At 38.7% G+C, this 26,463-nt stretch overlaps 2 protein-coding genes and 1 pseudogene across 5 annotated transcripts in view; 2 read left to right on the top strand and 1 right to left on the bottom strand.

The window, feature by feature from the left end:
- The window catches only part of LOC116582569, a 31,899-nt gene extending 11,239 nt beyond the window's left edge, over nt 1-20,660 (top strand). Inside the window, exons 2-6 of the mRNA XM_032330101.1 lie at nt 2,395-2,466; nt 10,891-10,928; nt 12,299-12,399; nt 18,322-18,346; nt 19,768-20,660. Coding sequence (XP_032185992.1) covers nt 12,348-12,399; nt 18,322-18,346; nt 19,768-20,449 — 759 coding nt within the window. The 5' untranslated portion in view covers nt 2,395-2,466; nt 10,891-10,928; nt 12,299-12,347 and the 3' untranslated portion in view covers nt 20,450-20,660. The remainder of the gene's footprint in view (nt 1-2,394; nt 2,467-10,890; nt 10,929-12,298; nt 12,400-18,321; nt 18,347-19,767) is intronic.
- Nucleotides 1-26,463, bottom strand: part of LOC116582568 (phosphatidylinositol-binding clathrin assembly protein-like) — a 34,754-nt gene that overhangs the window by 6,214 nt on the left and 2,077 nt on the right. Inside the window, exons 3-14 of one of the 4 annotated variants that reach the window (XM_032330098.1) lie at nt 24,553-24,628; nt 24,055-24,157; nt 23,870-23,963; nt 23,658-23,769; nt 22,830-22,936; nt 22,105-22,146; nt 17,895-17,968; nt 17,005-17,081; nt 12,307-12,390; nt 12,173-12,203; nt 9,506-9,632; nt 2,381-2,437 (exon numbers count right to left, since the gene is read on the bottom strand). In XM_032330098.1, coding sequence (XP_032185989.1) covers nt 2,381-2,437; nt 9,506-9,632; nt 12,173-12,203; nt 12,307-12,390; nt 17,005-17,081; nt 17,895-17,968; nt 22,105-22,146; nt 22,830-22,936; nt 23,658-23,769; nt 23,870-23,963; nt 24,055-24,157; nt 24,553-24,628 — 984 coding nt within the window. The remainder of the gene's footprint in view (nt 1-2,380; nt 2,438-9,505; nt 9,633-12,172; nt 12,204-12,306; nt 12,391-17,004; nt 17,082-17,894; nt 17,969-22,104; nt 22,147-22,829; nt 22,937-23,657; nt 23,770-23,869; nt 23,964-24,054; nt 24,158-24,552; nt 24,629-26,463) is intronic. The other 3 variants (XM_032330099.1, XM_032330100.1, XR_004282463.1) reach the window with 3 other exon arrangements.
- LOC116582571 lies at nt 779-2,401 on the top strand (annotated as a pseudogene).

Here is a 26,463-nt window from a genome sequence, read left to right as displayed (position 1 = left end):
TCTGGAGAGGTGGAGGGTGCCTAGCACTAGGAGTGTGCCAAGATTATTTTGGTTTTATTTGTAAAAGTTCATTAAAAACAATCTGAAAAAAATTATGACAGAATAGTAACACTTGGGGCACAAATGCACAAGCTAACCTTACACCTAAAGGGTCTGGAGAAAGAAGAGCAAATAAAGCCTAAACCAAGAAGGAGAAGAGAAATAATAAAGGTTTCTGGAGGGGAAGGGGTGTGGAGGGACTGGTAACTGGGTGATAGACATTAAGGAGGGCATATGATGTAATATAACTGGGTATTACGTAAGACATGAATCACAGGTCTGTACCTCTGAAACCAATAATACATTATATGTTAATTAATTGAATTTAAACTTTAAAATGTTTTTAAAAAGATAAAAAGTTTTTGTACAGCAAAAGAAACAACAAAACTAAAAGAGAACCTACTGAGTGGGAGAAGATATTTGCAAATGACATATCTGACAAAGGGTTATTATCCAATAGATAGAAAGAACTTATAAAACTCAACACCCAAAAAATGAACCGTCCAATTAAAAAATGGGCAGAAGGGGCGCCTGGGTGGCTCAGTGGGTTAAAGCCTCTGCCTTCAGCTCAGGTCATGATCTCAGGGTCCTGGGATCAAGCCCGCATCAGGCTCTGCTCAGGAGGGAGCCTGCTTCCTCCTCTCTCTCTGCTTACTTGTGATCTCTTTCTCTCTGTCAAATAAATAAATAAAAATAGTAACACTTAGTCATTCAGGGTTTTGAGGCATGGATGGCTATTATCTTCTGTACCTTCCTGTATTCTTAAACATTTTTTCTAAATTAACAGCACCAACAAAAACATGAGTGAATTGGTGGTGAGGCTGTGTAGACTGAATGACTTCAGAGTTTTCATTAACTGTATTACATCACATGAAATATATGTAATGCAATGAAGCTATAAAAAGGAGAACTGCTGATTGCAAACAGGTTTTAACCAAGTAAAGAAAAATTTTAAATCATGAAAACATTGCCAAGGAGGCAGAGCAGAAATAATAGACTAAAATGAGTTGGGAAAAGGTTGGATTAAAAAATCTGAAATCAGAAAAATTCCAGATATTCTGCTTGTATTAATAATTTCTCCCATTGAAAGTCTTGAACAATAAGAACAAATTCACCTTATTAGATTTCACTTTTTTTACCTGTTTAATAATGAGAGGAAATGTTTCCAAACAGCAAAATGGCAAAGAAAACTAAAGAAAATGAGATAACAATAAAATCCCTGCAGAAATGAGGAAAACCAGTAGCAAACTAGACCTAAACTGAAGAGGTAAAACTGTAGGAGTTTTAGAAAAAAACATAGGGGCTCCTTGCTGCCGTGGACTGTGGGCCACTGGGGTCAATGAAGGGTCTCAAGCAACAACTTGCTCTAAAAACCATTGACTGGGTAGCTTTTGGGGAGATCATACCCCAAAACCAGAAGAAGGCCATTGCTAGCCCCTTGAAATCCTAGATGGAGACACTTACCTCCAGGTTGGCTACTCTCCCTGAGAAACCCCCTACAAGGCCAATGTGGCAAAGGCTGGCATGGTAGATGACTTTGAGAAGTTTAATGCCCTGAAGGTTCCTGTGCCAGAGAATAAATACAGTGTTCAGGTGGATGCTGAAGAAAAAGCAGAAAAGTTGTGCTGAGTTTTTGTTTCTCTCAAGGCCAGGACTGAGGAATAGGAAAAAGAGCTGGAGAAGATGAAGAACATTTGATCCATTTGATTAGATGACCACTGAGGACATGAATGAATGAAGTCTTCCCTGAAACCAGATTATACAAGAAGAAGTATTCCTAGTGGCCTCACCAGCCAATTGAAAATTTAGAAACTTCAGGTGGGGAGACAGCTCTCGCCCTCATATTATAAATGCTGGACATTAAAATTTTTTTTAAAAAGAAGAAGAAGAAAACAGAGGGGGTAACTTTCCTACCACTGAATTTGGCAATGAGTTCTTCAATATGACACCAAAAAGTCCAGGCAACAAAAGAAACAGATAAATTGTACTTCATGAATGTAAAATAAGGCTTAGTTGAATGTCTATTGTGTGCACATTGATTATTCCTATTTTGGATTACCTATTAATTCTGGAACAGCTTTCTCAAAACTATTCCATTGACACACATCCCATCTCGCCATTTTTAGGGTTCCTTTCTCTATTCCCTTTAGCCATCTCACAAAGCCTTTCGTATATCATTTCTCAAAGGGTTGTGATTTCTTTTTCTAATGTTAGGCAAGAATGTGGATGAATTACCTTGCATTTTAAATTATGTATACCATGCTTTTTTCTGTTAGCACAAATCATGGAGAATTTTCACTATATCTCCCACTCTTGGTATCTTAAAAGTGTTTTTTCTTACCATTCTATACATAGGCACTTGCTGTGAAGTCACTGGATAGCCCACTGGAGGCAATACCTTGAAGAAAAATGTCAAGTTACTATACGGTACAGTTTCTACTAGTATTTATTAAGAAATGTTATACAGAAAAAAATTCTGCTACATATTTAATTTTGAGAACAAATATATGGAACCATTTCTAGCCAGGACAATGATCTTTCCTTGAACAGGACAAATTTAGGACTAGATAGACATATAAACCAATGCAATAAAATAAAGAGCACAGAAAAAACCCATACATATGTAGTCAATTGATTTCTGACATGGGTACCAGGACCATTCAATGGGGATAAGGCAGGGACAACTGGATATTCACATGAAAAACAATGAAGTTGAAACTTTACCTTACAATATATACAAAATTAATCAAAGATCAAAATTGATCAAAGAACTAAACCTAAGAAAGAAAACCATGAGGATCTTATAAGAAAACATAGGAAGTAACTTTCATACCATTGGATTTGGCAATGAATTCTTCAAAATAATACCAAAAGTCCAGGCAACAAAAGAAAAAAGTAGATTAAATTAAATTGGATTTCATGAAAACTCTACAAATTTTGTGTATTTAAGGACACTACCAAGGGAGTAAAAACACAACCAACAGAATGGGAGAAGATCTTCCCTAATCATTTATCTGATAGGGGATTAATATCCAACATGTATAAGAACACCTGCAACTTAACAACAGAACAAATAACCACATTCAAAAATGGCCAAAGATATTGAATAGACATTTCTCCAAAGAAAGGACAGAAAAGGCAAAAAAAAAAAAAAATCTCATGAAAAGATGTTGAACATCACTAAGCATTAGGGAAATGAAATGAAAATCACAAGAGATATTAATTCACACCCATTAGCCCTTTAGCCACTGGAGTAAATGCTATAACAATTCCTAAAAGAATTAACCATATAATTATATATGATCCATCAATTCTGCCTCCAGGTATATATCTGAAGAATTGAAAGCAGAAACTCAAACAGATATTTGTACACCAATGTTCATAACATAGCAGCATTATTCACAATAACCAAAAGATGGAAGCCACCTAAATGTCTCATCAATGGATTAACAAAGGAAAATTATTTAGCCTTAAAAAAGAATGGATGAATCTTGAAGACATTATATTAAGTGAAATAAGCCAGACACAAGAGGACAAATAATGACTACACTTTATCCTTTTTCCCTTCCATTATCCTCCACACTGGACTGAAAACAGCCGGAAACCTACAGAGATCACTATCGTACAGATGAGAGAGGACTCCAGAAGTCTGGCTCTGACCTGAATAGCTCCAAAGAGAAAGTCAGAAAGTCTCCCGGTGTTTTTCCTTTTTCTTTCCTCTCTCACACCCCAGCTCCCAGGCACTCCTGATGCCTTGCTATCTTGCAGTCTTGGCAACAGAAGTGGCCTGCAGGCAAGAGTCCAGTATTCCAAGGAGAGAAGTTTTCTTCTCCATTAGGTGGAGCTCTGGCTCCATGAGGGGAGGGACAAGTTTTTTGTGTGTTGTTTTTTGGGTTTTGTTTTGTTTTGTTTTGTTTTCAAATTCTCCAGTAACACCACTTGGAGCACTGAGTTGTCTCAATCACAAGGAAGCTGTGAACCCCTGTGCTCATGGTCCCCCTCCCACCACCTGTGCCCAAGTAGATTTGATCTTTTTTAATTGAGTTTTTATTTAAATTGCAGCTAGTGAACATACAATGTGATTAGTTTCAGGTGTACAATTCAGTGATTCACTTCTGTAGGACACCTGGTGCTCACGACAAGTGCCTCCTTCATCCCCATCATTTCCCCCGTCCCCCCGTCCCTTCCCCTCTGGTGACCATCAGTGTCTTCTCTATAGTTAAGAGTCTGCATTTATTAACCCATCCGCTTGTTGGTTGTTGACATACTACCTAATATACATCATACTAATGTAATCAATATTTATGAATATTATGTAAACTTGCTATAAAGCCTTTTTACATTGGAGAAAAAAAGAACCTGTTGCTTGGTTTACCTCCCTCTCTTTTCTTCCTTTTGCTTAATTTGTTTTGTTTCTAAAAGTCCATATATGCGTGAAATTATATGGTATTTGTCTTTTTCTGACTGACTGATTTCACTGAACCATTCTTTTTACAGCTGAATAATACTCCACTATAAATATATACACATCTTCTTCATCTATTCATAAATCTATTCATCTATCAATAGACACTTGGGCTGTTTCCATACTGTCAACGATGCTGCTGTCAGCAATACTGTGGTAAACATAGGGGTGTATGTATCTCTTTGCAGAAGGGTTTTTGTAGTCTTTGGGTAAATGCTTCGTACTGCAATTACTGGGTCCTATGCTAGTTTCTATTTTGAACTTTTGAGGAACTCTGTACTCTTTTGCAGAGTGGCTGCACCAGCTTGCATCCCCACCAACAGTGTAGGAGGGTTCCCCTTTCTCCGCATCCTCGCCAGCATCTGTTGTTTCCTGTGTCATTGATTTTAGCCATTCTAACAGCTGTGAGGGGATAGTTCATTGTGGGTTTGATTTGCATTTCCCCAATGATGAATGATGTTGAGTATCTTTTCATGTGTTTGTTAGCCATCTGGATGTCTTCTTTATTTTTTAAGATCTTATTTATTTATTTGTCAGAGAGTGAGAAAGAGAGAGAGATTGCACAGGCAGAAACAGCGACAGGCAGAGGGAGAAGCAAGCTCCCGCTAAGCAAGGAACCCAGTGTGGGGCTCCATCGCAGGACCCTGGGATCATGACCTGAGTCAAAGGCAAATACTTAACCAGCTGAGCCACCCAGGAGCCCATCTGTATGGCTTCTTGGATAAATGTCTGTTCACGTCTTCTGGCCATTTTTAAACTGGATTAATCATTTTTGGGGTGTTGAGTTTGATAAGTTCTTTATAGATTTTGGATACTAACCCTTTATTGGATGTGTCGTTTGCAAATGTCTTCTCCTATTCCATAGATTACCTTTTAGTTTTGTTGACTTTTTCCTTTGCTGGAAAGAACCTTTTTATTTTAATGAAGTCTCAATAATTTACTTTTGCTTTTATTTCCCTTGCCTCAGGAGGTGGAGGTCAAAAGAAAGCCAGGGTAACAATACTTACATCATACCAAATCAACTTTCAAACAAAGACTGCAGGGGCGCCTGGGTGGCTTAGTCAATTAAACGTCTGCCTTCAGCTCAAGTTATGATCCCAGGATCCTGGGATTGTGACCCGCATCAGGCCCCCTGCTCAGCGGGGAGTCTGCTTCTCCGTCTCTCTCTGACCCTCCCCACTGCTCTCTCTCTCTCTCTCAAACAAATAAAATATTTTTTAAAAAATAAAAAAATAGGAATGTTTGTGTGACTCAGTTGTTTAAGCATCTTCCTTCAGCTCAGGTCATGATCCCAGGGTCCTCCGATAAAGTCCTGTATCAGGACTTGCTCAGCAGGGAGCCTGCTTCTCCTTCTGCCTGCCACTCCCCCTACTTGTGCTCTCTCTCTGACAAATAAATAAAATCTTTTTAAAAATAAAAAATAAAGACTGTAACAAAAGACAAAGAAGGACACTATATAATCATAAAGGGGATGATCCAACAAGAAGACATAACAATTATAAATATTTATGCACCCAACATGGGAGCACCCACAAATATATAAAAGTTAATAACATACATAGAGGAATTAATCAATAACAATACAAATAATAGTAAGGAACTTTGACATCATACTTATGTCAATGGACAGATCATCCAAACAAAAAATCAACAAGAAAACAGTGGCTTTGAATGACACACTGGAACTGATGGATTTAATAGATACATGGAGAACATTCCATCCTAAAACAGCAGAACACACATTCTTTTCAAGTGCACATGGAACATTCTCCAGAATGTTCCACAAAACAGGTCTCAACCAAACAGGTCTCTTTAAACAAATTTAAAAAGATAGAAAGTATATCATGCATCTTTTCTGACCACAGCATTATGAAACTAGAAATCAACCACAGGAAAAAACATGGAAAGCCCACAAATACATGGAAGTTAAATAATATGCTACTGAACAATGAATAGGTCAAAGAAATCAAAGAATAAATAAAAAATTACATGGAAACAAATGAAAATGAAAACACATAGTAGATCTGATCTTGATGAACATCCCAAAGAATGATTACAAGGGAGAGGCCAACACCCAGGTCCCGGGCGACCATCGGGTGGTGCGCACACAGGACAGGGCCGAGCAGCAGCACAAAGGCTGCAGACACTGAGCTGACACTGGCTGGAACCACAGGCCAGAGGAGGAGGCCGGACGTCATGCAGCTTAACCCTAAGCGGGTCACGTGCCTGCTGAAACACAAACACCCACATTCCCCATAAAATTTAACAAGGCCCAGAGACAAAGTCATAGTCAGGAATGTCCAGGATGCAATCCACAATTATTTGGCACATGAAGAAGACCATGAAAAAAGACCACGAGAAAAGACAATCAGCGGACACCCGTCACAAGACAGTGCAGATGCTGGAATTACCTGACAAAGTTAAAGCGGTCATTACAAAAATGCTCAGTACGTCGAACGCTCTTGAAACAAAAGTTAAAAGAGAAAACGTCAGCAAAGAAATAGAAGATACAGGAAAGACATTTGTCTTGGAAGCTTAGAACTAAAAAATGCAATAACCGAAATAAAAATACCCAATTGAAGGACCCAATATCGCAATGCAGATGACAGAGGAAAGATTCACTGAATTTGAAGACACACCAATAGAATTATTTATCTGGAGAACAGAAAAAAAAGATTTAAAAGAAACAAAAAGAGCCTCAAGAACCAGCAGGACAACAGTCTAAAGATCTAATATTTGTGTTATTAGAGTCACAGAAGGAAAAGAGAATGACTATAGTGCTGAAAAAACATTTGAATCATTAAGGGCAGAGAACTTCCCAAGTTTGGCAAAGGAGATATAAACGCAGATTTAAGAAGCTATACAAACCTGAGCAGAATAAACTCTCCAAATCCATGCCATCATATTCAAACTTCTGAAAATGAAAGACAGAAAATATCTTGAAAGCAGCCACGGGAAAACTGCAATATCTATAGGGGAACAAATGATTCATATGACTGGATTTTTCACCAGAAAAATTTTTCTAACCCATGAGCCAGAATAAAGTGGCCCATTTTTCAAATGCTGAAAGAAAAGAACTATTACTCCAGAATTTTGTATCCAGTACAAATTGCTTTAGGATTAAAGGTGAAATGAAGCCATTCTCAAATGAAGGAAAGATAAGAGAATTCATAGCCAGACTTGCCAGAATCGCTAATGGATACTCTTTATTAGAAGGGAAATGATACTAGAAGGAGTTTTGGAATATCAGAAATGAAGGAAGAGCAACAGAAATGGTAAATATCTCAGGAGATGTAATAGGGCAAAAAGTATTAAGAATGTCTGATGGGTCTTTTCATTGTAACATATGTATAGACAACTATAACATAAAAAAGAGGAAGGTAAGGGGACCTATATGGTGCTAGTGGTTTTACACTCCAATTGAAATGGTAAAATTTTTATTCTAAATGGACTGTGAAAAGTATGTATTTTGTACCTGCTAGAGCAAACACTAAAAAACCATACAGAGAGATAGAGTCCAAATTACAACATATAACTTAAAATGAAATACTATTCCAAAATCTAGTCAAAGGACCCAAAATAAGGCAAGAAAGAAGAAACAGAGGAACAACAATGACAATGAATAGAGGGAGCAAACAGAAAATAACAAAATGGTAGCCCTTAATATAAACACATCAGGACCCAGATGACATTTGTGGAATCTTCCACCCAACAGCTGCTGTTCGTGGAATGTTCACCAAGATAGACCTTATTCTGGGTTATAAATCAAAATGTAACAAATTTAAAAGAATTTGAAGTATACAACATACTTTCTTTGACCATAAAAGAATTTAGAAATCAATTATAAGCTCAAATCAAGCAGAAGGAGGGAAATAACAAAGATAAAAGCAGAAATTTGTTAAAAACAAAACCGATAGAGAAAATTCAAGAAAGCCAAAAGTTGGTTCTTTGATAATGATCAACAAGATTGATAACTCTGTAGCAAGACTACCAAAACCAGAAGACAGAAATCACCAATATCAAGAATGAAAGAATGGAAATGACCAGATTTTATAGCCACTTAAAGGCAAATAATAAGAGAATAATATTATTAGCTTTTTTTAAAAGATTTTATTTATTTATTTGACAGGCAGAGATCACAAGTAGGCAGAGAGGCAGGCAGAGAGAGGGGGAAGCAGGCTCCTCGCCGAGCAGAGAGCCCGATGTGGGGCTCATCCCAGGACCCTGAGACCATGACCTGAACCGAAGGCAGAGGCTTTATCCCACTGAGCCACCCAGATACCCCTATTATTAGCTTTTTAAACATAAATTTTACTCCAACTGTTGGGTTGTTTCTACCCTTCTTCCTATTAATTCCAAACCCAAAATTTCTTTGCTGTAACCTCTCTGGGTTCTTAGTCACCTGTGTCCACTATGAAGCCACACAGACACAACTTTCCTCAGTACATTTTGAAATTACTTATTCCTGTTTCCCAAATCCTCTCAAAATTCTCATTCCTAGAATGTACCTCAGCTGCATATTAGGAAAACAAAGTCACTGTATACTCAATAGTTAATATGCAGTTTGTTATATCATTGGGCCGGTGAAGTTTTAGTATATGTGCTGCCAAAGCGAGGATTGGACCAATGAAGTTTTAAAGCAAAATCATATAAAAATAGCACAGGTCCACATCCTTAAAACCTTAGGGGCCAAATGTATTTTGGAATTCAAAATGTTTTGTATTTTGGAAAAATAATTTAGAAATTACACAAAGAATATATTAGGAACACCCCGGGGGGGGGAAGGGAGTGGAATAGCACCCTGATAATTAAAAAAAAAAAAAAACACCTTGTTCTCTAGAGCTTTCTGAATTTTAAAATTGCAGATAATTTATTGGGGACACATATTTCAACTTTCAATCCATTAGCAACTCCTGTCAGTTCTCGCTCTCTCAAGTCTCTTTCTTTTGATCTACTGCCACCATTCTAGCATTCTAGGTAATAATACATAATAAATATTACCATGTGGGGAACAGGAGGAATAGAAATATGTTTCCAGAGGGTTGATGTGCAGGTGTAGGTATTCAACTGCCATTTCATTCCACCAGCAATTTCCATCTCTGAGGGCTGGGGCCACTCCATGTCCAATCTAAGAGGGGATTTATAAATCAGCCCATTTTGGAGCATGGCAAATCTACCATTTAAACGTAAAGTCAGGGTACAGCCCTGGAGACAATGATCATGTTTCTCAACAGGTAGGAGATAATAGGAAGGAATCACAAAGCAATGCCAAAAAAGACCAATTGGCTATTTTGGTATATGAAATTAAGTTGTCATTACAGAACTAAAAGTTTCTTCAGGGTTTTACTAGATAATGCCAAACTTAAAGCTTGAGAGTTGATAGAAAGAATGAATAAATAAAGTGATTGAGTGGATACATTTTATTCTAAACTATCTTAATAGTGTATCTGGAGAAAAACTGCTATTATGTTCTGAGCCCCATGAGGCTATCCACCAGCTGTGTAACCTTGATTGAGTAACTTCTTTCCTTATTTGTAAAATGGGGATAAACCATGATTTACCAATCTGCCTTATAGAATTAAAGTTATTAGGAGAATAAATAAAGCTAGATAGAAAGTATATCATAAAAATTTGAGAATAAATAGAAAAGGAAGAAACTCTTATGGTTCTTGTGTGTAAAAAGCTCCTACTTATTCCATATTTGTCATTTGACTTAGATAAATTTAAGTTTTATCTACATGATGCACAGTTTTAAAAGTCTTAATGCTAAAAGATCCAAAACAAAAACATCAGTCCACACTTCCCCTTCCCAAATGTAGCCACTCTTTTCTTTATGGTATTTAATTCCATAATTCTATAAAAAATGACTACCTTATGTATGTGTATATAAAACCACTATGGAGGTTAGGAGCCCTGACTCTAGAGCAAGACTGCCTAGGTTCAAATCCCACTTCAGCCCCTTAATAACTGTATAAGGTTGAGCAAGCGCCAGAATCTCTGTGTCTCAGTGAATTGTATCACATGTGAAATGCAGATTCATCGCATTCATTCAACAAATATCCATTAAATATCTGCTAGGTGCCAGGCACGATTCTTGGTGCTTAAAATATATAAAACAGATGAAAGTATCTGCCTTCATGGAGCTTGTGATCTAATGGGAATAATAACTATCTCAGGTTGGAGGATTTTTTCCTGGAGACATCTCTCTGGAATTCTCTACCCTTCAGCTCCGATCTCTAGGCCGGTTGCTGTATCGGGAATTCTCTCTACCTTGCGCTTCTGTAGGGTTGGGGTTAGGGTTAGAGGGTTAGAAGTGCAAGGTAGAGCTTCTTTTCCCAGAATCCCCATGTACTTCTCTCTCTTACTTTACTTCTCTCTTTCCTTAGAGCATACACTGTAGGAGCTTCCTGAGCAAAGGTGCATGGTAGGTAATGTTTTTAGATTTTTTGAATCTGCTTACTCAGAGGAGCTTCTTTTATTGGCCTTTACAGAGAAATCAGTTTTGCATTTATTTGTTTTTGTCTGCAATTTTATCGATTTGAGCTTTTATCTTTATAAATTTTATTAATTTATTTTTTTATGATTTTATATAGATTTCTTAAGATAAAAACTAAATTCTTACTAATTTCTCTTTTCTAACAGTGATGAAACTTTCCTCTGAGTTTAGCTTTCAATAGTTATCAAACTATGGATTTCCTCTTTGGCGAAAGGATTATATTTTTAAACTTATAAATAGTTAAGATTTTCATGCTCAACTTTTTATTAACAAGTTCCAGTTTCATTAGATTATGACAATTTAATTTCATTAGATTATGACAGTAGCCTGTAAAATTCTTTAGTTTTTTTGTCAAGTTTTTCTTTGTGATTGCTTTGAAGAAAATAAGCAGTGCACACTTGGGTTTATTATTTATTATGCATTATTCAAATTTGAAATCACCCATTATAATTGGATTTTTCTCAAGTTCTCCATGTATTTCTAATAATTTTTACCTTATATATTTAAATTTGTGTATACACAAAATAGCACCTCCATAATCAGTGTCTTTTATCTTTTATGATATCCTTCCTTATTCTGTTTAGTGAATTTAAACTTACATTCCACAGTGTTTGTTGTTAATATTATCACTTCTGCCTTCCTTTGTTTTCTACTGGCCTGCTTTTTGGAGGGTTTTTTTGGCTGAAAATGTAGGGATTCACACACTGAAGTAACATTGATTATCTTAAGATGCTGAGGAGCTCCAACTGGTGTTTTTATTGTCTTTGTTTAATAAAGTAAAAAATAAGTATTATTCATTTAATACACTCTATATAATAAAGGAAGAAAAGAACCAAAAGTACAAAAACTTTGAGAATATTTAAGACATGCTTAGAAAAAGAAGATCCTTCAGATGAACCATGAAGGGATTGTCAGAGAGGTAAGAGGAGAACCATGCAGTACATAATACATTACACTTTAACCAAGAACTTAACCTACAAAAATTGGGATAGTATATAAAGAATAAATTCTCTAATTTAATATTTGAAGGAAAAAAAAATCACCTAAGAGTTTTATAACAAATGATTCCTGTATCGAATTTTAAAGTAATTATTTTCTAGTTATTCTCATGAGTCTCTTCCTCTAACATGTATATATTATTGTCTATCCTTTTTAAAATAAGAAAAACTTACCTGTTGACTGGGCTTTCTCCAAGGTTAAGATCTGTTTAATAAAAAAAGCAAATTTTACATTATTTTTGTATACTTTTTCTTAAAATTCATTTATATATATTATCTAAAATATTAATTTAAAAATAGATGTTTACTTCCTACAAGGTTAACAAGTGAGCCATCCAGATTTTTTGCTATGATTTTTCCATGTTGCTGTCTGGCTTCAACAGATTTGTGGGCTTGTGAAGGTAATGTTGGTTATAATATATCAGATAGGGAAGATAATCTGAAAATAAGAGACAAAATTAGATGAAAAACTAAACCAAATTTATACCAATAATGATATATATATGTACCTCCCATTACAAACTAACAGCACATCAAGTTCTTAGGTTAATGAGTATAAAGTCACATAAAGTTATTCATTAAATACTTTTTTTAAAGATTTTATTTATTTATTTGACAGAGAGAGATCACAAGTAGATGGAGAGGCAGAGAGAGAGAGAGAGAGAGATTGAGAGAAGCAGGCTCCCTGCTGAGCAGAGAGCCCGATGCGGGACTCGATCCCAGGACCCTGAGATCATGACCTGAGCCTAAGGCAGCAGCTTAACCCACTGAGCCACCCAGGCGCCCCCATTAAATACGTTTTAATTGAGCACTTTTTTAGACACAATACTAGATACTAAAGATACAGCAGTGAAGAAAAAAACATAAAAATCTCTGCCTTCATGTAGCTTACATTCCAATAGAGACACAAAATAACCAAGATAAATGAAGTATATGTTAGTTTGTGATTGTGATTGTGGTAAGTACTGAGGGAAAAATATCCAAGGAAGAGGTGTGATATGTTGGTGGCGGAGGGGTATGTAAATTTAGATGGAAAAGGCTCACTGAGAAGAGGACTTTTAAATAAAGACCTAACATATATGGAAGTGAGCCATGAAGATCCTCCAGCGAGGAGGCCAATGTGTCGGGAGTCAGAGTAATGAAAAGAGTCAACAAGGCAATTGAGGGCCTTGTAAAGAATTGTAAGGACTTTGCATTTTACTCTGAGGCCACCATCTTAGGCAGCTTCCCTGAGATGTGGAAGCCACTGGAGGGATTTGGACAGAGGAGAGACATGATCTGCCTGGCTTGTATTTTAATCAGCTCGCTCTGTTATGTGAAGAATGGACTGTAGAGGGCAAGGGAAGAAGCTAAGAGTAACTAAGAGTAACTAACTTGAAATAGGGTTAGCCCTGAAGATAGTGAGAAGTGGTCAATGTTTAGATATGTTTTGAACGTGAAATCAACAGGTTTGGGGAGGAATATCAGAAGCTTAGTTTTTCACGTAGTGAGTTGTAGAACCAGACTAGATCATTCAAGTAAAACCACTGGATAGACACTTGGCTATATAATTCTGGAGTCCAGTAGAAATATCCGTAACTGGAGAGAATAATTTGGGAGTCCTTATCATGTAAGCAGTACTTATGGCCTTGAGTCTGGATGAGGCCATCTAGGCAGTGAATAAGTATATATAAAGAAGAGAAATGAGGAAAAAACAGCAAAAAAAAAGTCTAAAAAAGAGCCAAGAATCACATAAGAGGAAAACCAGTAGGCGAACTGAAGAAACTGTATGAAGGAAGTGGGAATGGTGAACTAGGGGGTCTAATAAGATGAAAACCAAGTAATCAGCATCAGAACTTACAACATGGAGGTGATTGGTGACTTCGACAAGGGTCAGTTAGTGGTGTGGAGGGTAAAAATAGCGCTTAATGTAGCTTATGAGGAGACAAGGGAAATGTTAAGAGACCTTTCTTAGTGACTCTATGAACAAGCAGGCAAAATAATAAAGACACAAAGGATTTGAACAACACAATAAGAGGATACAGTTTTCCAGTGCACATAGAACTTCTATCAAAAAAAAAAAAAAGACTATATGATGGGCCATGAAGCAAGTATCAACAAATTCCAAAGGACTAAATTTATAGAGAAGGTTCTCTGACATAGTGCAAGTAAGCCAGAATTCAGTAGCAGGAAAGATCTTTAGAAAATCCCCATATCTCCAACAGACAAATGAAAAGATGCTCAACATCACTCATCATCAGGGAAATACAAATCAAGACCACGATGAGATGCTACCTCACATCTGTCAGAATGGCTAAAATCAACAACACAAGAAACAACAGATGTTGGCAAAGATGTGGAGAAAAAGGAACTCTCTTGCACTGTTGGTGGGAATTCAAGGAGGTGCAGCCACTCTGGAAAACTTAAAAATAGGACTAGCCTGTGGTCCAGTAATCTCAATACTGGGTATTTACCCCCAAAATACAAAAACACTAATGCAAACATATATGTGCATCCCTACATTTATAGCAGCATTATTGACCATAGCCAAGTCATGGAAATGGTCCAAGTGTCCAATGATAGATGAATGGATGAACAAGATGTGGTATATATACACAATGAAATATTACTCAGCCACCAAAAAGAATAAAGTCTTACCACTTGCTATGACGTGGAAGGAGCTTCAAGCAAAATAAGTCAGTCAAAGAAAGACAAATACCATATGATTTCACTTATATGTGGAATTCAAGAAACAAAACAAACGATCATGGGCAGGGGCTGAGGAGAGAGAGACAAAATAGACTTTTTTTTTTTAAAGATTTTATTTATTTGACAGAGAGAGAGAGAGATCCCAAGTAGGCAGAGAGGCAGGCAGAGAGAGAGGAGGAAGCAGACTCCTTGCTGAGCAGAGAGCCCGACACGGGGCTCAATCCCAGGACCCTGGGATCATGACCTGAGCCGCAGGCAGAGGCTTTAACCCACTGAGCCACCCAGGCGCCTCCAAAAGGCACTCTTAACTCTGGAGAATACACTGATGGTCACCAGAGGGGAGGGGGTGAGGGCGTGGGGGAAACAGGGGATGGGCGTGAAGGAGGATGAACTGAATCATGTGGAATCGCGTGGAATCGATGTATTGTACACTTGGAACTAATATAACACTGTGTGTTCATTATACTGGAATTAAAATAAAAAATAAAAAGATCCCCATTCCCCATATACATGAAAAATTTAAAATGTACTTCTAAGTAACACATGGATCAAGCCCTGTTCTCAGCACTCTACAAGTATGGATTCATTTATTCTGACAGCAACCTGCCGAGGAGCAGGAAGCTGAGGCACAGAGAGGTTAAATGGTTAAAGAAAGAAGTCACACCATCCATGAATGGTAGAGTTTGAACCAAGTACTCCGGTTTCATGGAGGTACTTTTAAATCAGTGATTTAAGAAAAAAAACTGGTTTCAGGCGGTCACGGGATTGTCAATAGAATTGGTTCAAGCAATGAAAGTGAGGCAGCCCATAGGCCCTTAATAACAGCATAGTAGTACCGCCCCAGTCCTCTGATACTTGGCGTGGAATTCACGTTCACATGAGGCTGAATCCACCACTTGTCAAATACTGTATTTGCTCTTCTGGTCATATATGTTGTAAGTACTAATGATTCCCAAACCACAGGAACTCAGAAAAGTAGTCATTCTTTTGGAAACAAAGAAAATGTGCCACTTTTGCTTTAATATGGGCTTATTCAAAGGACTTACGTTCCTCAAAGTTTTGGTCAAACTCACCCATTGAAAATGCAGAAGGTGTGTCCATTGAGCATATATGTACAAAAGAAAAGTAAAAACATTTAAAACAGATACAGTTTAAGTCTTCAAGTTAGATTAAGAACAAACTTTAATTCAAGCACTTGTAAACCCGATGGTAATATAACATTATTATGTGGATTTGTGACTAAAGGATCAGTTGACATCACTGAAACACAAACACCCATTAAAAAACATATGAGCTGTCAGGAAATGTATAACAAGCTGCTCTCCAAGAAAAACTAAAGGCCTGCCTTACAGTATTTTTCCATTTCTGTGGTGTAAATACTTTCATCATGGTAAATTACAAGTTATCAATGTGGCATCCACTAGCTTGCAAAATTCCTGGAAATTCAGCACAGTATGAGGCAAACTAACCTTAAGAGGTTACAAAGGACTTCCATGTTAAGCATAACAAAGTATCACACTGTATGTGTTCGTGTGTTTCTTTGTTAAATTTCCTTTAATTAGTAATTATTTGCAAGTGTGAAATTAAAAGTTAAAAATTAAAAAGTTAAAATTGAAATTAAATTTTAAAAAATTGAAATTAAAAAGTTACAGTGAGGACTCTCCCTTTCCATGAACCACCAAGTTCTTCCTGGGGACACGGCATTTTATTCATTTTTTGTATATCTTTCCAGAAGTACTCTAAGAAATTATACAAGCATATGTATTTTTTTTCTGTTTTTATTTTTTTTAAAGATTTTATTTATTTATTTGACAGACAGAGATCACAAGGAGGCTGAGAGACAGGCAGAGAGAGAGAGGAGGAAGCAGGCTCCCTGCAGAGCAGAGAGCCTGATGCAGGGCTCAATCCCAGGACCCTGGGATCATGACCCGAGCCAGAGGCAGAGGCTCAACCCACTGAGCCACCCAGGCGTCCCATCTTTTTTCTGTTTTTAAAAACAAAGTTGGGAGCATAGTACCCTTTGTTCCACACCTTGCTTATTTTCCATTTAACAATATCTTGGAGATCATTCCATTTCACTACCTAAAAACAAGGATAGTCATTCTGCTCTCCAACATTGTAACAAATATCCCTGTTCATACATCATTTCACAACCCTGAACATATACATTAGATCAATTCCTATAAATGAAATCACTAGGTCAAAGACTGCTTCAGGAAGAGGCAGCAGACACAGTAAGTGGTTAAGCAGTGGAAGAATTAAAGACTAATCCTGCTTTCAGTGATTACGGATATAATCATATAATCGAGTTATGTTACCTGCAAACCAAGCTCCGCTTGCTGAAGCATTCACAACTGGATTATTTGGTATAGAGGGGATCAGTGCATGCTGGAGACTTAAAAGATTACAAGAAAAATGAGACATGCTGGAGAATAAGTAGAATCACATATATCCTACCCAGCTGAGCCTACATATCTTTAAGTCAAGCATTTATCCATCCATTAATCCATCCATCCAACTATATACTAACTCTACATCTATCTGTGATAAAGAAACAGTCAACAGACTTGTTGTCTAATAGAACATGATAATATGAGTCCATTATAATCAATATAACCTAAATAATGGAATGAATGAATAAGCCTTATAGAAATGTAGAACAACTGGAAAGTAAAAAGAAGAAGAGGAAGAAAGAATGAAAGAAAATTGAAACCACAATTTTCATAATTTTCATGTGAAATAGTTCACATGAACCTTTTGAAGTGATACACCTCAAAATTGGTATTATTTAATTTCTGTGTATATATGGGTGTATGTGCATATATCTGTGTAACACACAGACCTTGAATGTTACTGTGCACAGTTTTGTGGATAAATATTAAATAATCATCTACAGCAATTATTCCCACTAGAGGAGCCTCTAAGAGAAGAAATCAAATTCTTCAAAAGAAGGTTTATTCCAGTTCCAACTTTTGACTTCGAGAATCACTCAGCATAATAAAAGATGTTCCCTTGGAAAGCATATTACCCCTGTGGAGAGAATGGGGTCCCAGAAAAGACTGAAAACCTCTCTTCCATACTATCATTGAAAATGTGTTCCAGCATGTTCAAAGCCCGTTATTTACTTAGTCACTTTCAGATTGTTAAAATCAGGGAAATTATTTAGAGAGAAACAAATTAATCTAAATTAAGACATTTATTAACTTACCGGTAAGGAGGCAAACTGTCATTTTCCAAAGAAGCTAAATGTTGTTTTAGTGCTTCAAGTAAACTATGGGGTGCCTGAAGATAAAGTTATTGTGAAAGACATATTTTCTGATAGTTCTTAGCATATCCATACACTCTTACATCATAAAAAGGTTCTGAACAAAAATGAAGACACTTATATAACAAAGGCATTAAAGGTACATACAGTTGACCTTCAGACAATGTGGGGGTTAGGGGCATACACCCTTCTGCAGTGGCAAATCCATGTGGAACTTTTGACTCCCCCGTAAATTAGCCACTAATAGCCTAGTCTTGACTGGGAAGTTTTACCAATAATACAAACTATCTATTAACACTGATTTTCTAAGTTATATGTATTACGTGCTGTGTTGTTACAACAATACCTAACTTTTTCTTCATTTTTTCAGTATTTGTAGGCTACACAGTTCATCGGTGAGTTTTTTCAAACTGTTGCAAATCTCCAAAACATTTTCCAATATATTTCTTGAAAAATCTCCACATATAAATGGCCTGCATAGTTCAAACCCATGTTTTTCAAGGGTCAGCTGCAAATGCTACAGATAAATTCATTATGAAAAGCAGCATCTTGATATCAAATCAGATTTTCAAACTATGCCTTCACGTACTTTTTTGTTAATGGCCAAAGGACTGCTAAAAGATCTATTTCTTTTGGACTTGAACTCATTCATTTTTAAAAAATTTTTTTAAAGATTTTTATTTATTTATTTGACAGAGAGCGATCACAAGCGGGCAGAGGCAGGGGGGTGGGGAGGAGACTCCCCGCTGAGCAGAGCCCGACTTGGGGCTCGATCCCAGGACCCTGAGATCATGACCTGAGCCAAAGGCTGAAGCTTTAACCTACTGAGCCACCCAGGTGTCCCTCATTTATTATTTTTTACTCGTTCATGAATCACCAGGTTTTCTTTCTTTCTTTGTTTCCATGAGCAAAAACAATCTAGCCCGCGGCTTCATGACCTGGGAAACTCCATTCTACAGGTCTGGGGGAGGAGAAATATCAAAAAATCACATGAATAAATGCAAAAATCAAAGTTCTGAAAAGTACTATGAAAGAGGGGTACATGATATTCAGATAGTGTTAAGCCAGGCCATCTGATCACATCAGCGATGCCAGGGAAGCAAGTACTTCCAAATAAAGCAACAAGTGAGCTGCCGTCTGAAGGGTATCCGGAACCTAAGTAAGAATGAGGATTGCAGGCAGGAGAAGAACATGTGCAAAGGCAAGGGCACAGACCAAGAGTAAAGTTGCCCTTTGTTGCTAGAGCAGAGAGCAGCGGGAAATGTGCAGGACATGAAGCTGGATAGTAGGTAAGGATTCAACAATGCAGAACCTTCCATTAGAGGCTATGTGCATGACTGTAGACTTTCTTTTAAGAATATTGGGTGGGGGCGCCTGGGTGGCTCAGTGGATTAGAGCTTCTGCCTTCAGCTCAGGTCGTGATCTCAAGGTCCTGGGATCGAGCCCCGCATCGGGCTCTCTGCTCAGCAGGGAGCCTGCTTCCTCCTCTCTCTGTCTGCTTCTCTGCCTACTTGTGATCTCTGTCTGTCAAATAAATAAGTAAAATCTTAAAACACACACACACACACACGGCCCAGCAGAAATCTGCTCAGAGGAATTTTCGTACTGGACTAAATATGGGGACCAGAGGAAGACCTGCCCAGAAATGCCTGTTAAGAGTTAGGGAATATTTGTTTCATTCACTCAGTGATTAAACAAAAATATAACAACATAACTAGCAAAAAATAACTAAAATAACAAGTTAGCAGTAAATTCGAACAATGTTTGCTAGAAAGAATGTTTTTTATCTGCGTTGTTTTCGGACATTCGGCGGCAGCTGCGAATCTGTGACAGAGCCGCCGCGCGAGGTCAGCGGACGACGTCAGCAGGACACCGCGGGGGACTCCCGAGAACTTAGGCCGAGCCGAGGCGCTTCCCAGTGGAAGCCCAGCTCGGAGCCCGGAGACCTCTTTGGAGAGGCCGAAAGCGCAGAGACGCCGCGGCCGAGGGAGGAGACGCGTCCAGGAGGACGTGCCGTCTGCGCCGCTGTCACCAGACATTCTCCCTCGCGCTGCTTATCCGACGCCTCCTCCGGGAAGCCGGAGTTGCTCCGCCCGGCAGCGGGGTTCGCTGTCTGTGCGCGGGGCCCCTCTCACTTCTCTGCACACGAACGAACGCGTGGGCGCTGTGGGCGCCCCAGGCCTCCCGAGAAGACCCGCACAGAAACTCCTCCGCCCGCCGACGGGACGCTTCCTTGCACCTGTGACCATCCTGTCCGCGCCTCCTGCCCCCTCTTCCCCGGGGGCCTGCTGCGTCCACGGTGTTCTGGATCCAATGTCCTACAACTGCTGACGGGACCTCAACCTGCATCTGCAGCCTCTCTCTCTTCCTATGACGACCGCCTGGGCGAGGTACTGTCTGAGTACTTCACCTTCACCCGGTCCCAAGCAAGGCAGGCCTGCCACGCTGAGGTCAGGGTGGGGCTTTTAAGCCCTAACTTACGGGATGGGGGGCGATGACCTTGGAAATCCTGAGTCTCTGGGCTATGCTGTGACTTCACTGTAGTGCCAGGCCTAGAGGCCAAGAGTGGGCGGGGGAAAGTCCCGATGGGACATGTACCTTGTGGGGTTGAGAGCTCTGCATCTTAAACAGCCTCCACTTGCCCTCCAGGCAAAATAGTAAATAAAAACACATCACCTGGGGTGCTCGGTGGGTTAAAGCCTCTGCCTTCGGCTCAGGACAGGGTCTCAGGGTCCTGGGATTGAGCCCCACATCGGGCTCTCTACCAGGCAGGGATCCTGCTTCCCCCTCTCTCTACCTGCCTCCCTGTCTACCTATGATCTCTCTCTGTCAAATAAATAAAATCTTAAAAAAAATACAAAACAAAACTCATCACATTTCCATGTCATTCACCATTATGGCTCCCAAACCAGTCAGGCCTTGGAGAATGAGAAACTACAGTATAATCAGTCAGCTAGGAATCCAACTGTAGTCATATGCCAGTCACAAGAGTTCCTCTGGAACTCACATACATGCGTGAAGTTTCAGCTTCCAAGTGTAAATCACAAGGAGTTGTGGGCATGGAATGGACAGCAGTACACATTAACAATGTGAACCAGGCTGCGTTAACTCTCTCAACATTCTGTCATATGCTGGTCAAAAGAAGTCTAGACCATCTGGTCATCCCTCAAAGAATCACACTGATCCTCCTATCTGTGATGTCACGCTAACTGGATCAGATGAGCAGAAAGTGGTTAGAAAAGCTATGAATGCTCCAGAAGGTAGGAAATAAACCTACAAAGATTCAGGGACTTTCTACTTGAGTAACATGTTTAGGGTTCCAGGGGCCAGGAGTTTACCGGGAAATTCCATCCAAAATAGAAGATAATGTAGTACACATCTTGCACCTCCCAGCGTCAAAAAGGAGACACAACAGCGGGTCGGCCTCTTTGAGTTCCCAAGACAGCAGGTTCCCACACCAGGGCAAGAATGCTTTGACGCATATCCCAGATGACCTAGAAGCCTGCCACATTAGTTTGGGGCCCAGAGCAGGAAAGGGCTCCCTGGAGGGGGCCCAGGCCAGGCCAGCAGCCCTACTATTCAAGCCCTGTGGTACATGTGGGACAGAGCACAAGCCAGTCCAAAAGGCACAAGCAGGCTGCGTGAGTCGCTCGCCAGACCTTCATCTCAGCCACACCTCGACCTCATACCCCACCCATTGCCAGGGAGAGATTCCTGATGAGCAGCTCCTAGGGAAGGAAAAAGTCTGAGCTCATTTGATTCTCATAAGACTGCTATGAGAAAGACAACAGAATTATACACATTTTACAGATGCAAAAGTGAGCCACGGAGAATGGAAATGAGTTGCCTAAGATTCCAAATATTCTGCTGTTTCCTCTAATCAGTTCTGTCCACTTAAAGAGCGTGGGCTAGTTGTTAGACTATGAGTCACCATTTAACACTCAGCAGGGAATGGCCTCTTTTACAGAACCAACAGCTCAAAGACCTGTTCAGAAAACACGTGTCTATGTATATATATGTGTGTGTGTCAGGAGAGAATGAAAATACATACGTTAATTTATGGCAAAGGATGGAGTCTCAGATGACAATTAATAAACACATATACCTAATGACAAAAAAAAGTCATTTAAACACGTAGGAAAGATACACTGACCTGTGTAAGATATGGAATGTCATTCCGGTCAATTCCAACTTGCTGAATTCACAAGCGAGTGGGGAGTACACATTACAACAGGGAGTGGCAACAAAGAAAAGTAACTGTAAGACCAACGTGCACACAAAAGGGAAAATACTCCCGGAGCATGAATGCCTTGCTGGGCTAGTACCTAGTTGGTCAGGAAAAACATGTCAAGCAAAGGTATGCCTTGTACACTTAAACCCAAACTTATAGTCATCCTAAGGATAACCCTAGAAGAGAACACTTGTCAGATATTGCATCTTTGCGGTTCTGGAAAGAGCCAAGTTGTATTTTGGATGTTCATACTGTTGTTCTCCTTTGAGTAATGTATCATGTTTTGTTTTTGTTGTGTTCTGTTGTGTTTGCTTTGGTTTTCAGAAGTTCAATGTATTTATCCTGCTTGGGTTCTTCTGAGTGTCAGGGGAAATGTGGGGGTCACCTCATGTGTTCCCTTCTTCAGCTGATAACAGACCTGTGCTACATATTGTCCACTGTCTGGAAAGATATGTGTCATATGAGGCCCAGTTTCTGGCAACAGTTATCTTCACAACTACAAACACAAATTCTTGAACTACTTAATTTTAGTGTATAGTCTTACTGTTTACAAAATAGTTCAAAATACTAACAATTTCTGTGTGTTTGTGCAGTGGGGAGAGAGGAAAAAATCCAGAAAATCCTTGGATAGAAATCGATTTCCGTACCTCTGCAACTTTCAGGAACTGTGCCAGTTTGGCTGTTCTTTCAAGGAACTTGATGTAAATATCCAAACTCTCCTTGCATTGGTTTTTCCTCATATCAAAATATTTGTCTAAAAATTAGAAAAAATCACCATGAAGGAGCCAGTATCTCAGCGATTTTCCAGTTTCACTCCATTTTCATAATTTTAATTTCAGCTGAATCTGTATATGATTTTAACTTGTTCAAAACAATTACAGATTTAAGCCAGTTATTTTCTGTCTTAGCAAGCAACAAGACTGCTCAATCCATATAATCAGCAGATTTTTATGAAGTACCACATGCCAAACACTGATGCTGGGAAGATACCCAGAATTGAATCGCATATCCAGAGAGTTTGGTTTAGTTTAATCTCTACAACTTCCAGTCTGTAATCTTATTGACTAACATCAAGATCTGAAGATTTTGAGGGAAGAGGCTGTGTATCCTTCTCTTTCATAACTCTACAAACGTTCTAGGACACTCCTTCAGCGTAAGAAATACCTCAAATTCTCATCAATGAAGCTTGGAGAACACTCCCAATTAAATGAATCATTCATGAGGGCTAAATGAGGACAGAAATTTCCCAGAAATATCAATTAGCATTTATACAAAAAAATACACAGCTCAGTGGCTAATTAGTCAAGGAACTTTAATCCAAAAAAGAAATATAATGTCTCATTTTTAAATATATATGATCTTAAAAGGGTCCTCTATTTTGAATCTATCACGAAAGTCGTCTACATTCGTCTACACGTAGAGAGAAAAGGTTTTGACCCATCTATTTTTTAAGCAATGTCCCTTCTTTAGCCTACCTAGCAGATTAAGGATACCCTCATTGTAGGCTGCGAAGAGGCGAAGAGAATCCTTAAAGAGAAGCATGAAAGCAGCATGTATTATGCCATTGCTTAGCTCATCAGGGTTGGCCTGGAAATTAAATAGAAGAGTTTAAAACAATTCCTTCTCCCATTACTGCCAAACAGTGTCCTTGGCCTGTATGTTTAAAAAGGATACATAAAGCTCTTACATTAAAATTAAGAAGAGCATCAAACTGCGTTTGAATGACTGGAAGAGTGTTGAGCAGCTGCTTTGTATCCATAGTTCTCATCGTACCGTCCGTCCTATAAAAGACATGACATCAACATCTTTAAATAAAGCTGTGTTTTCGTTCAACTCCATATTTTCGCCTACAAGCCAGTGGTATTTACTGACCCTCTCTTGGTTTTGGTGATGTCAGATGCAATCAGTCTGTATGCGAGAGACTTCTCATTCAAGTACCTGCTGTATCGTCTGATGAAGGTTGACATGGTGTAGCCTAAACATGAATGACACGTCATTATTTCCAGTTTTACCAACATGAACCATTTACAGTATACGTAAATGCAAAGAGCTACCATTTCACTTCCCCCCATAGACCTCAACAAACCTTCCAAGCACAAAAGCTAAAGATTCTAGCTCAAGATTATTGCTTAGTTCCTCAAGGCCTCGAAACCACCTTGTGAGGTAGTGGTGACATTCATGAATACAGGAAATAACTGAACTTCCCACTGCCACAGAAACTATCCTAAGTTCTTACCACTTTCCTGAAACTCCCCATCCCACCGTCACCAGCCCTCCCCAGCCCTCCCATGTTCTAACCAGGCATGGTTTTCAAAACAGAGCTTTTCCCTCCTTGCCACATGTAGTATTTCCATTAAAGAATCATCTTACCTTCTATGACACTTTTATCCAGGAAGTTGTGTAAAGTAAACAAGGAGTTTCTAGATGCAAGATGTTGGATAAAACGCTGTCAAATGTGCCAAATTACAAAGTTAGCTTCTGTCCACAAACAGAGCTCTTTAATGAGTTTATCATTGTGAATGCATAGTTGACATAATTCTATCATATAGCTTCTATTTCCTGAGCATTGATTAATAATTAATAATATAAATCTTTACAGTGTATTTTCTTTATACTTTCAGATCTATTTGTCCCAGTATTTTTAAATTTACATAAATATTATATCTAAATGCCATTCTGCAACTTACTTCCTCTATTAGCATTCTTTTTGAGATCTAGCCTTATCGGCATACATTATATAATACTTCATTATACATATGCACCTCGTTTTAGTGATCTGTTCTGTACTGATGGAAATTTATGTGATTTCTACTTTTTAGTTATTATAAATATGCTATGAGAAGTGGATTTGCTGGGTCACTGGGCTTGGCATTTTCAATTTTTCTAAACATGTCTCAATGTTCTCCTCTCCCCAGTCATAAATTCCATATCATCCGCAGGGTCTGTGAGTTCTCATTTCCTCAAGACCTTCCAACTCTTCATATTGTCATGCATTTTAAATTTTGTTTATCTGAGCACGTTGTCACATGGTTTTCAGCCATTCTGGTTTCCTTTTCTGTGAATTCTCTGTTCATTTGTCTTGTGCACTATTCCACTATACTGCTTTTTTCATACTGATCACGAATCCTGAATATTCATCTTTTTTCTTTAATATTTCTGTTTGAAATATCTTATTCCAACTTTTATGGTGTCTTTCCTACTCAAATGTCATAAGCACGTTCTCCTACGTTTTCTTTGATTTTAAAACTTAGCTTTTTGCACTTACAGGTGTTTCATTTGTGTGGAATTTATTTTTGTATGTTGGAATAAGATGCAGATGTCATTCTATTTTTTCCAAAAGATGTTATTTCTCTCAAAAGGCTTTATTTCATTGTACCGTATTTAAAATCTAGTTAGTTAACATACAGTGCAACACTAGCTTCTGGAGTAGAATTCAGTGATCCAATACAACATACAACACCCATACTCACATACAACATACTCACATACAACACCCAGAGCTCACCAGCAGTGCCCTTAGTTCCCATCCCCCATCTAGCCCATCCCCCCACCCACCTCCGTCCATCAACCCTCAGTTAACCCTAACGTTAAGAGCCTCTTATGGGGGCGCCTGGGTGGCTCAGTGAGTTGGGCCTCTGCCTTCAGTTCGGGTCATGGTCTCAGGGTCCTAGGATTGAGCCCCCCATCGGGCTCTCTGCTCAGCGGGGAGCCTGCTTCCTCCTCTCTCTCTGCCTGCCTCTCTGCCTCCTTGTGATCTCTCTGTCTATCTGTCAAATAAATAAATAAAATCTTAAAAAAAAACAAAGAGTCTCTTATGGTTTGTCCCCCCAACCTTTTTCTAAATCCTAATTTTTTAATGCAAATCTTACTGAGACAAAATGTTAAAGTAAAATAAATAATTTGATGTTCAAGAACATTTCAGTTCTGTAAAATACAAAGAGTGTATGTGGGGACAGGTGGACAAGTATTGACGTAATCCACTCAGGCACCTGGTTTCTCCTGGTAAAGTAAAGCAATACACCTTTGAGGGTTTTCTCTCTCTGGTCAAAAGAGTCTAAGGAAGTGAGAGAGATGTCCACTCTGTCACCCACTTTCATATCTAGTGGCTGAAACAGTGTACCTCCAATACTGATTGCCAAGATATACTCCTCAGTAAAAATGCAAAAATCATCCTTTTCGTAGCTACTGCTGTTCTCTTCCCCCACTTGTCACAAAGTAACAGATAATAAACCTTGACATGCCAAGAATATTTTGCAGTCGTGTACTGACAGTTCTCCGTAC

This window comes from Mustela erminea, chromosome X (genome assembly GCF_009829155.1).
Source record: "Mustela erminea isolate mMusErm1 chromosome X, mMusErm1.Pri, whole genome shotgun sequence".
Lineage (NCBI taxonomy): Eukaryota > Metazoa > Chordata > Mammalia > Carnivora > Mustelidae > Mustela > Mustela erminea.
The sequence above is the reverse complement of the archived record's forward strand: the minus strand, read 5'-3'. Positions and strand labels throughout refer to the sequence as shown.